At 39.0% G+C, this 12,717-nt stretch overlaps 1 protein-coding gene across 8 annotated transcripts; it reads left to right on the top strand.

Annotated features, from left to right (window-relative positions):
- The first annotated feature begins 41 nt into the window (after positions 1–41).
- On the top strand, positions 42–12,536 carry CAPN10 (calpain 10). 8 transcript variants are annotated; one of them, XR_010346162.1, is made up of 15 exons: positions 42–140; positions 503–710; positions 2,042–2,173; positions 2,425–2,621; positions 3,873–4,090; positions 4,608–4,749; positions 6,238–6,404; positions 6,957–7,240; positions 7,709–7,911; positions 8,268–8,523; positions 9,567–9,623; positions 9,727–9,766; positions 10,372–10,417; positions 11,753–11,778; positions 12,335–12,536. XR_010346162.1 is itself a non-coding variant. In XM_064385494.1 (14 exons), the coding sequence occupies exons 2-14, from the start codon at positions 567–569 to the stop codon at positions 12,336–12,338; spliced, it is 2,019 nt and encodes a 672-aa protein (XP_064241564.1). In that variant the 5' UTR covers positions 42–140; positions 503–566; the 3' UTR covers positions 12,339–12,536. The 8 variants fall into 8 exon arrangements, 5 of the variants coding, with proteins under 5 accessions (XP_064241564.1, XP_064241565.1, XP_064241567.1 ...); XR_010346161.1 differs by having other exon boundaries at positions 11,753–12,536; XM_064385494.1 differs by having other exon boundaries at positions 9,567–9,766.
- The last annotated feature ends 181 nt before the right edge of the window (positions 12,537–12,717 follow it).

The following is a 12,717-nucleotide window of genomic DNA, read 5'->3' on the forward strand; positions in this document are numbered from 1 at the left end:
CCAACGCGTGCTGCGCGCGCAAGTACCGTCTGCTGATTGGCCGGCGGCGCCGTCAGTCATGCGCGGGCTGGGCGGGGCCGCGCGTGCCGGCGTTGCCGGGTTACGGCCGCCCCGGGCAATGGCGGCGGGGCCGCCCCGCGGTGAGGGGGGGACCGGGAGCGGGAGCGGGAGCGGCCGGGCCGGCGCCTCTTGCGGGGACGGGGGGCTGCTGGGCAGGAGGGGCCCTGTTCGGGCTGGGTGTGAGGAAACGGGTGGGGAGGGGTAGCTTTGTGTGGAGGGTGTGCGCAGAGCGGGGTAAGGGACCTAAGCGGGTGCAGGTCTCCTCAGGGGCCCCCTTCTCAGGCTGGGCGGTGCAGGGTGGCATCAGGTGCTGCAAGAAGCAGCGCTGTGGTGGTTCCAGGTGCTCCGTGTTCCAGCGGGAGGCTGTCCATCCCTAAATAAATCCGCCATGCCTGTTTGTTTCCCTGTTGTGATGCCCCGGTAACACTCGTTTCTGTTGCAGGTTGGTGCCTGGCGATTTAAAGTCGTAGGAATAGCCGGCAAAGCTGCTTAAGGCTGTGTTGAAAATGCTGGGAGAAAAAAAGCAGTTAATGGTGGCAAGAGACCTTTACACAGACCCCACGTTTCCGGCCAGTGATACCTCCATATTTTTTAATTATTGTACCCCGCTTGCCCAGTTCAGAGGAGAGATATCTTGGTTGAGACCTAAGGTGAGTTTTAAGGTATAAAAGGCTGATTTTAGCAGAATTTGGCTTTTAGGTAGTAAATGCAAGTTAGCATTGAATGACTGCTTCTGCTTATTTGTTTGGAAATACAGAAGTGATAAAACCAGTGTTTGTCAGTGTTAACAATACATGAGTTACAATTTTTAGTTTAGGAGCTTGTTTGTAGGCTTGATTTAAATCCTCTTGTAGGGTTTTTAAATTTCATGGCAGTAGGAGAAATTCAGATATCTTATTATAAATATGTTTCATTATGTAAATTATATGCATACCAAGTTAGAATACAGTATTATGTCATTCCCAAATTTTTTTATATATTGCATAACGGTCTTGAAAATAAGGAGTTGTATTTGAGAATTTCTTTGAAGTCTATTCCTTTTTTTTGTGGTTGCTTTCTTTGATAACAGGAAAGGAAACTTTTCAAGTTTATAACTTGTCATGACTTGTATTGCTTTTAAACTTATAGCTGGGTTGCAGAGCAAGCTGTATTAGAGCTAAAAGCACTAGAATGCATTTGTGCAGTACACCCATTTAAGGTGAAGTATTTATGATACTGCCTTTGTGTAGAAGGGAAAAAAGGCTATAAAAATGTAATGGAGGAAAAAAGCATGTTGTCTTGAGTTGTATTTTTTCCCCCAGTGTCTGGGGCTGTCTGTAGGACTGGCAGAACTGCTGCTTATCAGGTGTAATTGGCAAGTGATTTCATGGAGTCAAGTGTGCAGCTTCCTGCTTTTGTACTTTACACCTTGATTGCTGCTGAGGACTGATAAGTTAACTTCCATATCTTGAAGTATTTATATGTAAGGAGAACCATTTCACAAACTCACTTTCAGATCAGATTGAGTGTTTGGGATTTTGCATTTGAAATTTCCTCTTGTGCTACCAATTAATGTATTTTTCTGTGCCCTAGGAAAGGTTTTCCCCTTGTTCTAATTTTGAGAATTTTGTAACTTGGGATGTGCAGTTTAATATGGATAGCATCAGCCCTGTCACAGCTGATCATAGGTCTAGCAAGCAGCTGATGAATTATGTTGTCTTTCACTTGTTACTCCTTTTGGTAAGGTTGCACCTGATGGTCACAGTTGTGTGCTAAAATTCATGTGGGAACTAGGTTTACATTCATGAAGTACCTGCAAAATACTGCCACAAGCCGTTTCTTTCTTACTTCTTACTTAGTCTGTGTATGAAAGGGAAGTTTTCTAGACGTAAAAATTCCCTTATTTTATGAGAGATCTCTGAAACCTTCCCAGTCCCTGAAACACAGAGTTCCTTAGAATGTCATGCAAGGTTTGGCTTTAACTTCTCTTCTTTCATTTTAGGACATATGTTCCTCTCCTCGGTTATTTTCAAACAATCTGCAGGATGTGCAAGTGAAACAAGGAATTTTGGGAGACTGTTGGTTCCTGTGTGCCTGTGTAGCTTTGCAGAAGAGCAAATACTTACTGAACAAGGTATGGAGAAGTTTCCTGTGAGAGAAGTTTTCTTCACCTAATTGACATTTGTGTATTGCTCTGCAGTCCCAAGCTGCCATGTGCGTGTTGCCTTCATTGTGCTCAGATTCACTGTATTTGTTATCATATTTTTTTTCTGTGTTTGTTACAAATGCCTGATACAAATTCAGTATATTTTGAACTAGTTTTGTTTACAAAAATTGCAATTCATTAATTCATTGTTTGCCTTGGTTTTGGCTTTTGCCCTGCAGGTGATCCCTCCAGGTCAGCCCAGCTGGACAGACGAGTCCTATCAAGGCTGCTTCACGTGCCGGGTCTGGCAGTTTGGCCACTGGGTAGAAGTGACCATTGATGATCGCCTGCCTTGCCTTGGGGGCAAACTCTGCTTTTCCCAGTGTCAGACAGAGGATTTGTTTTGGCTTCCACTACTGGAAAAAGCTTATGCAAAGTATGTGAACGCTGCTATTGATGGAAATAGAACTACAATGTTGGTGTATTTCTTCTGCTTGCTTATTTTACCCAGCTGCTTTGGGTACAGATCTGATCATTGTGGGTGCTGGTGGTGCCATCCTGGCTTGTGCAGAAGTTACTCTTTAAACTGTAGGTCTGTAAGATGTTCTTCCAGTTGCATCTCAAGTAAGATAGTCTTAGGGAGGTAATTCTGGTGAAAAGTAAGCTGCAACGAATTTCCAGGATTCAAATGATGTTTGTTAAGTCTCTGTCTATTAGTTATCTAATTTATTAGAGGAAGATGTTTTGCTAGGGAAGATGAGAGCTCAATGAAAAGCAGAAAGCATGCAGATGTTTTCATAGAAAACAACAATATTTAGTGAGTTTGTGCTAGTTGAAGCTTTGGTTGTGTGAGCTTCACTGCTCTTTTGTATAACTTGTTAGTTTACTCTTTTAGAAAGAAAATGCAGCTATTTAGTGATTTATAGCACATCAGCAGAAAACTTGTCAAGACAGACAAAGCAATTTGGAGAGAAAATGCACTGATAAGATAAACATCTAATGTCCCAAAGAATCTGAACAGAAGATTTTGTGGTTGCCAGCAGAGGGCAGAGGCAGACTTCAATTATGTAGTAATTTCACTGTAGATTGAGCAGAAGCTGTGAAGCACTAATGCCGTGTTAAAACTTCTCTGTAGGTTTGAAATGTAATATTTGTTGTCTGCAGAGCTCTTATTCTTCAGTCTTAAAATTCTATTTTAGTCTTGACTTCTTCTGCTATATTTTTGCATCTGCTACATCAGGTGGGACAGTCTCTTGCTTTGCTTAGGTAGTTGAGGGAAGTGCTGCTCTAGTTACTTGTGCAGAGTGAATAAAGAGTAATTGAAGAGGAAGAAATATTTTTACTTATACACAATGCAGTTAGTATATCACAAAAGATAATGTAGAGCATAGATAATAGAGTACAAATGACTAGTACTAGACAACAGCAGTTTTTTAATAGAATGTAAGAAACTTCCCATCAAGCAATGGAATATCCAATGGCTTAAATATTCTTTAGATGTTGTGTTCTATATAAATAAGACAGTATGTGCTTTCTCTTGCCTACTTTGGGTCATGAGGTTGGGCACAGTCATTACTGTGATATAGAGTGGGGTTGCAAGTGTGTAGGAACCGTGTTTCTTTTGTTTTGCTGTGTGTAAAAACTTTTTCTTCATGCTTTTTCTAATTTTTTTGTTTAAATTTTTTAGAGTGCATGGATCTTATGAGCAGTTGTGGGCAGGACAAGTGGCAGATGCTTTGGTTGATCTGACTGGAGGAATTGCTGAAAGATGGACCCTGAAAGGCCCTGGAAAAAATGTGGAGAAAGGGAAGACTGGCATGGTTTTGGAGAAGGCCATGTTTAGAAGATTGATGAATCTGAAGGAACAGTGTGTAATAAGCTGTTCAGTCCTCAACTCCAGACAAGGTGATAGTAAATGTCTCTATTAACAGGCTTCAAAGCACAAGGCAGCCAGCAAATACAAGTGCTGATTCTAGTACCATGCCAGTTTCATGGCACAATTTGAAATGTTTGGATAAATGAAGATTTAATGATGCTACTGAGATCAGGATGGGGGCTGCTTTGGAGGAGTGCATTTTATATTAGATGCTAATATGGTCAGTTCTCAAAAACAAATGCATCCTCCCCCGAAGGCACTCCCTTGAAAAAGCATCTCAAAAACAACCTTGAAAACCTCAATTGATTTTAGCACAGTGAATTTGTAGGGACTTGAGATTAAGGAGCAAGTTAATACACTTTGCAATGTTGCTTTGTTTCTTTATAGTCACTAAAATGAACTGTTTGGGGTTTCTTTGTGCTGATCTAATACAGATTTAAAACCAATTTCATTTTATTGCAAAATTGCCTTCTTTCACTAATGTTATTGTAAAATATGGAACAGATTCTTTTTTTATTTTCAAATGGTATTTTTTTTTCTATTCAGGTGCAAGTGAACTGGGAGAATTTCATGCCTTTATTGTGATAGACACATTGAATCTCTCTGAAGTGTCAGGCAAGGAAATCTTCCTGCTACGAATACGAAATCCTTGGGGGAGGCGGTGCTGGAAAGGGCCTTGGTGTGAGGGGTGAGCAGTTTTATGTTCATTTGGAAAACCATTTATAGAAAACCACTTATCTATGTATTGCATAGGCAAACACTGCTAATAGTCTCTAGCAGAGGAGAATAGGCTTCAGTGTGTGTGCAATTCTTTAGAGAGCTGGGAGTTTACACAGCTCATTGCTTCTGAGTCTAGTAAATTTGATCTCCTAGTTCTTGCAATCTAATTTTTTTAATAACTTTTTTGTTTATCAAATCATCGTATCTTTTTATAGAGACAAACTGAAGGTGTTGCCTTTCTGTTTCTGATTTTGGTGCGTCTCTGTTGTTCTGCCATTGATCCAAGTATCTTTGATCATGTTTGTTTCTTGCAGTCATTCAGCTTTACTTGCCTCTCCTCATTTGTTCCTGGCTCAGCTGCAGAAAACAAGCAAAAAAGCAATTATAAAACTATAGCAGAAGGAAGGATGCTTATGCTTGTTGCTTGTGTGATCACATTTCTGTAGATTGAAGTAGGAGTAGCTGGATCTGAGTCCATATAAAGTAGAAATAAATAAGAGAACTGTTTTAAAGGATTTTCAGAAATATGTGTAGCAGCTGAAATAGAAAAGTAAGAAGAATGAAAGGGCAGACCCTACTTGCTTATTTTGGAAAATGTTAGCATGTTTTGACTATACAAAAGAACATGCAATTCTTGACCTAAGCACCAAGCGTTCAGCACTAAAATATGTTAACAATATGGTGATGTTCATGAACATTTTTGTAGAAATATTTTTCTTCCTTGAGTTAGAAAGATAATTTAATTGCATTTATTGAGACTTCAGCTGATAATTTTTCTTTTGAGAGTGTTTTGGTTATACACTTGGTCTCTTGTAGTTTCTTTGTCAAAGAGTAAGTTGCCATATAGTTGCAAGAGGATGGAATTTCATTGGATGGCCTTAAAACCCTGTTTTATTCAAGTGCAGAACTGTTCTTTTTTGCTAGTGAAACAATCGAAAATGTTGAAACTACTAGTTTTTAATGAGCGCTAAATAATGAGGCGCTAAAATTTTTGGTTTATCAAGACTTGGCAAGCAGATTCATGGGGGTAGTCAGTTGCTTAATACAAATGGCCGTTTTTGTTGTAAAGCATTAAAATTCTTTCAGAACAATGACAGTGCAACTTGTTTTACATTTTTGCCTCCTGTTTAAACAACAGTTAAAACTGTTTATTTTGCTCTCAGATTTCTTACTGTAGTAGCTGTTGTAAACAAAACACCTATTTCACCCAGAAGTCTGTTCTGCATCCAGTGTAGTATTAGGTCGTTTCTAGGTTTTGTTTGATAAGTTATGACTTCTGTTTCCTATGATCCCTCTCCCTGTCCAGCAATGTGCAGAGAAATTTTCAATGCAATTATTCCACAATACAATGAAGAAATCTCTTCTTGCTGTCCTGCTTCATGAGATATTTAGTAGAACATTGTTCTTGAATTCTGCTGGGCAAAGAGCTGAATGTTAACTTCTGTCTTATGTGCAGTGGTCAAGGATGGAACCAGCTAGATCCAGTAATTGCTTCAGAACTCCTCTCACAGATCCAAGAAGGAGAATTCTGGGTTGATGAAGAGGAATTTTTCAGGGAATTTGATGAGATTACTGTGGGCTTTCCAGTCAATGAGGAAGGACAACTTCAGAGCCTCTATACAGGTATGATATGAAAAGGCATCTTTCTTATGCAAGCAACATTATATCAAGGGGAAGAATTTATTTGAGTTGCAAATATAAGTATAAAATAATAAGTTGGGTACAATTAGACCATCATTTCTCTTTTTCAGTTTTCCCCTCTTCTGTAGATCCATTGGCCTTTTCTGTCCCTACTGAAAAACAGAAGGACAAGAGGAATTAAATATCTTTGAGAAACCATTGATATTTCTAGGAAATCTAGTTACTTGAGAGATTAGTGTCATCTGTCTAGAAGGCTGTTATTCTGGACAACCCCGTGATGTTTTGTTTTTAATGGTATATATACTTGAGATTTCTAGTAACAGTTTCTTGTAAAAATTATGTCATCAGTCTGTCATTACCAACTGTGACATTGATTTTTATGCCTCTCAAAATCTTGGTCATGAATTTCTGCTTTGGGGAAGGCTATTACAGCATGTTTTCTTGGGCTGGGGAATCTCTGCCATATATCTGTTGTATAAAATTAAGCAGCTTCCCATGTCTGAAATCCTCACAATGTTTTTCTTATTTTGTTAGAGAAAGTGTTGTATCACTCTCAGAATCTCTTTGGATCCTGGGTGAGAGGCCAGTCTGCAGGTGGCTGCCGCAACAACAGCAGCTTCCCCACCAACCCCAAGTTCTGGCTGAGGGTCTGGGAGTCGAGTGAGGTGTGCATTGCTCTGCTGCAGAAACACAGGAAATACAGCACTGACTGGGCTGGAAGGATTCAACATCCAACCCGCCTAGCAGAGGAAAATCCATCTTTGACTGAGGGCATACAGGGGAAGAATTACCAGGCTGTGGGATTACATGTCTGGAAGGTAATACAAAAGTGACATTTTTCTCTTTGCAAATGGAAGTTTAAAAGCATTACTGAAATATTTGAGTAAAGTCATTAATTTCCTATGCCAGTGATATGATTCAACTGGTGACAAATTTTCTGTCTCTGGTTTATGCTGGAATGGTTCTGTTTATCTCACAGTTACTGTCTAAACAAACTATTACTGGACTAGTACTTTCTTCTTGTCACTGAGCACTTGGGATTGTTCCAAACTAGTGCATGACATTTTGGGCTGATTACTTGAAGCCATTCCTAAATTTACTCCTGAATATTAACTCTTCCTACTTCTCTTTGATGTTCAGGTCATCTGCTGATACTTTTGCCTTTGTTTTATTTGTAAACTTATGCATGTTTAAAAATATTTAAAACAATATTTTATGGTTTTTAGTTTTTTTACAAGCTACTCATTTTTCCTAAACCACCACACATCATTATGCATCTATTCTAGGTGGAGAAGAAACGATTTAACCTTCCAAAGACCCTCTCTGCTCCTCCAGTTGTAGGTACTGTCTGCCATTCCTACGATAGAGAAGTCCATGTGTGCTGTGACCTTTCACCTGGCTTTTATCTTGTTGTTCCCAGCACTTTTCTGAAAGATGCAGTAGGGAATTTCTTGCTTCGCGTATTTTCAACGGGAAGGATCTCTCTCAGGTAGGTTTAAAACAAACCAGAACGTTTCTTAAATTTGTTGACATAAATACAAGTGTAGCAGTAAGTGGGAATGTTCAAAATATTTTGAAGAACTGTGCAGAGTGCTGTATAACAGCATTGTATTGTCTTTGAATTCATGCAAGTTTCCCAGTTCCTTATTTTTGTCATGAAGCTGCTACTACCTCTTGTTAAAATACTAACAAGAAGTAGCATCTTCACTCTAAACTGCAGCTTAATGCTATATGCAGAGGCAAAATGTAGTGTTGGCAGCTGTTTAAAAGCTGGTCAGACTTGCTTATATTCTGGTAGTATGTGTTTTATACATTTTTGTTTCTTTTCTCTCTTACGTTTGATAGTGAGCTAAAGCCACCACCCATGGATGCTGCCCTCTGTGAAGAACTCCCAGCTGGTGAATGGGAGACAGTGCAGCTGCATGGATGCTGGAAGAATGGGCTAAATGCCGGAGGTAGCAGGAACTTCCCCTCCTTCCATACCAATCCCTGCTTTCCCCTCTCCATTCCTGCAGGACCAGAGAAAAGCAGTGTGAAAGTCACCCTCCGTCAGCACTGCCTGGACAGCAAGTGTTGTCCTATAGGTTTCCATATTTTCCAGGTAAGGCTTCTGGTCAGTTTGATTGCTTGTTTGCCAAGGGTGAAGGTTAGCCTGGCAGCACAGGGCTCCTTGCAGTTTGCAAGGGTCTTGCTGCTTCTGGGAGAAACACAGGCTGACTCTGGGAAGTAATGCCTATGAAAGATATGGAATAACATAGGTAGTTATATAGCATAGTAACCAGATAATTGGTTCCACTGAATTCTTACAAGGTTCTTAATTAGTTTTAGCAATGATGAACTCTTTTGAGGATTTGCAAAGAATTCTTTGTGCCCTAGTAATTGAGGAACAGACTTTTTAGTAATTCATCACAAAAACTTACTTTCTCTGTGTCTAATAATTAAATGTCTGTAGGCAAATGATATTGGATCAAAGGGACTGTGATATCTTGAGCAGGTGATCAGAAACAAAACAGGATTTGATTTGATATGGATAGCTACAGATTCAACATGTGTGTGCCAGTGTTCAACTGCATAAATGTAACCAGAGAAGCTTCTGCTTAAGTACCTATTTTGCAGAGAAAGGTAGCTTTATTTTTAGAAAACATGCTTCAAAAAAAGGTGTTGTTTAAGTGAAAAGTCTGGAGTTGGGCACCAGAAGTAATCATAAAACTTGAAGTACACAATATGTGAAGAAAGATTGGCATTTTGTACATTCCTAGAGGAGACTGAGATGAAGTCTAGTATGACTTTTTAGTACAGGAACGACTACTAGATATAGGAAGGACACAGTCTGTTCAGCAGATCCTTGAGGCAGAAAACAAGTGCTTTAGGCTGCAGCAGGGAAGAGTGAGGTTAGAAAACAGAGCTGTGTGAGTTGTGGGTTCTATGCATTGTTTACAAACAGGCTAGGAATGATTCATCTGTTCTTAGTACTGCCATCTGGGTTTTCTGCAAGCTTTTCCATTCTTCTTCTCTCTAGCTCTGTACAGCAGAGTGAGTATTTGGAATAAAGATGGACCATATCACACTGTGGTGTCCTAGGAATGAAACTTTTTGAGACTGAAACAGATGAAACAGTAGGCATGTTTGCATTCTTTTTTGCAGGTGCCTGACAGCAGTTGGAAACCACAAACTACTTCTTTTGTACACTTGGAGCCACTGGTGAGCTGTGTTCCTCACTGCTATTCCCAGGAAGTCAGCAGACTTTGCAGGCTTCCTGCAGGAAGTTATGTCATTATACCTTCTACATATTTGCCCAATACAGAAGGCAGTTTTACAGTGGTCATAGCAACCAAAATAGACAGGTAAAATTATGTTGCCTTTTATTTGCTTTTCTAGTCTTTTTAGTGCATGTATTACAGGATGCATGGAAATGGCTGCATATTTTCAACAGGCAGTAACATGTTCTCTTGATGGAAACTTTTTGTGAAGTCTTTGTATTTTTGTTGTTTGCCTGCACTGCTTACTACTTTGTTTATGTTGGAAGATTGACTAAAGAAGGTAGCATTTGTTAAATCTTCTTGTATCACTTGTTGACTATCAGATGTCTCTTGCTGGAGGAGATGACACTTAAGTAATTAATTACTTAAGTAATTAATTAATCATCAGTGTTAGGATTTAGGCTGAAAGTTACCAATGCCTTTTAAAATTCAGAGGTGTTTTTGAGAAAATGCAATGAGTAGCCGGCCTTATTCCAGGTAGTTCCTGACTATGATGTGAATAACAACAGCTCTGAATCAGAATTGTAAATTCCATAAGACTGCAGTAAGACTCAATAGAGTTGCAGAAAGATTTGCTAAGGGAAAGGATGTGGAACAAAGTCTGATATAACTTCTCTTGATAAATACTTGATATTTGCAAGATTCCCAATGCTTTGTGCAGAAATAAGTGTGGTTTGGGTTTTCAACAGGAAGCGCATTCACAGCCAGGAGACACTTGGACAAGTATTACAGGAGGTAAGTGATATATTTTGGTGCATTCATTCTTGGTGTCACCACAGATCTGCTTGTTTTAACTATATATTATATCCTTCCTCCTCTGATTAGTTTTGATATTTGGTATCCTCTGTATTGCGATTCTGAAATTCTAATGATGTTATAGTGTTGTAAAGGCTTTGGAAAGCACAGGAAAATGAGAAGATTAGGTTTTATTTGTTTCCCTACAGTCAGCCCATACAGCATCCCACCATTATAATCCCTCCCGGAGTGCAAGTTCTTTTGATCAAGTTAATGACAACTGTTTCAGGTTCTGGTTTTGTTTTGCTTGATCAGATAGGCATGTAGTATCAAAGGGTTGGATGTGAATACTGAGTAACTAATACTTATGGTGTTTTTATTGGGTGCAGAGGAGAACTTTGGTTCAAATGTTTTTAATTAAAAAATAAAGTATTATTTTAACAGTGGCTTGAACATGATTTGGTTAGTGGATCAAAACATGTCCTTGATAACACCCTGCTTATTAGATGCAACCAGACCATCTAGATACTTGGGTCTTTCCCTTTGAAGTTTGAACAAAACAAAAATTGTAGGAAAAATTCTTCAACCAAATTTAGAATTAGCTTACTCGTTTTCTGAATGTGGATCATGTTGACCAGTGATTACATTTTTTTCTTAAAACCACACAAACTGTATGGATTTTGTGTGCTTCACAAAGTGGGCACAGGCCTGTGTGTACTTTCCATATGGTTCCTGTTACTTTAATTTTTAGGAGCTGAACTGTGTAATGAAGGGCCTTTGTTACCATTGTTTTGAGAACAAAATATTGCAAGGCCATTATATCAAAAGGAATCTATTCAAACTTATGTTTCTTTATATTATTTATTGAAACAGAATCAAAGAAACAAACCATTTAGATTTTTCAGGGCAGCTTCAAGAATCTGGAAATTGCAGTAATATTTTTCTTATCAGGGGGAGAAATTAATGTCTGAATTTAACCTTCAACAATCTGGGCATTTCTAAAGACGGGACTTAAAACTTTCAGGGGTTTAGCTCCTGAGGGTTCCAGGCAGTTTGCCTTGCTTTGGGCTAGTGATTTCTAAAAGATGTGTAACAACAGCAGAGCTGGATGTCAGTGTATTTTTCTAAAAGTTTGAGTATGTTCTCTAGTTACTGAAGTGATGGGATTTACGAGTTTTAAAGGTTTTGATTTTTTAAAGGACGTTTCAGATGAAAAGCTTGCATTTTGACCTTAGTTTCTAAATTTTTTTTCTCTCTGATTCACTTGAATTCCTTCTTTACAAAAAAACCCCTGATGAAATAGCTTTTTTCTCTGTATTGCACATTTTCTTATAGGTTTCCTTTACAACTGTGATGAAAAGGTAGTGTGGAATTCTGACACTGTCTTTTCAAGAAACATCAGGAAGCCAAGGAGAATGCCTCATCTCTTGCTCTTGTCAGTTTTAAATGGAATAACAAGATGCTCTTAGCCCAGCTGTTTTTCACTGGTACCAACTGCCAGGCCTGTAACGACTTCTTTGTGAAAAATACCTCTTAATCATGAACACTCTGAATATTTGGTCTTCCCACATTTTTAGAAGGAGCATTGTACAGCAAATTATCATGTACCTCAGTTCTTCAAAAATACAGGTGAAGAACACGTGCATGTTTTAACCCAAGCTATGATTTTGGAAGAAAACCATAAAACTTACATGTAAGGCCAGGTTGGATGGAGCCCTGATCACCCTGGTCTCATGGAATGTATCCCTGCCCTTGGCAGGGGGATTGGAACAAGATGATCTTTAAGGTCCCTTCCAACCATTCTATGATTGCAAAATAATATTTTATTGCGGGGGGGGGGGATCAACCTGACAGAATAACTTCATGTGACCAAAGGGATGGTGAACATAGAAGAAAAACTGGAGTATTTTTTTTTAGGTAGAGTATACCTCAAGAACCATCAAAAATATACTGGAATAGGAAAAGTCCAAGTTTGTATCTGACACTGCCAGTCCTGCTACTGAGCACTTTACCTTGGGCCCTCAATGGAACCAAGCAGATGGTGGGTTCAAAGGAATTTTTTTTGGTGAGTTTTTTTTTAGTGAATGCCAGAAATAAAAAAAGACAAGACTTGAAAGCTTTTGAACTGTCCTGTCAGACTGCTTTTGTAAATCTGTAAGAATGTGTTTTATGGAAGAGCTGCCCTTGCTGCAAGAAATGTGCAGTTTAAAAGTTTCTTCTTAATTTATGTTTGAAAGTGTTTCTTATTCAATCTGGATTTTTTTAAATGTTATATTTTCCTCAATGAAAATAAAGTGACA

This window comes from Passer domesticus, chromosome 11, assembly GCF_036417665.1.
Source record: "Passer domesticus isolate bPasDom1 chromosome 11, bPasDom1.hap1, whole genome shotgun sequence".
Lineage (NCBI taxonomy): Eukaryota > Metazoa > Chordata > Aves > Passeriformes > Passeridae > Passer > Passer domesticus.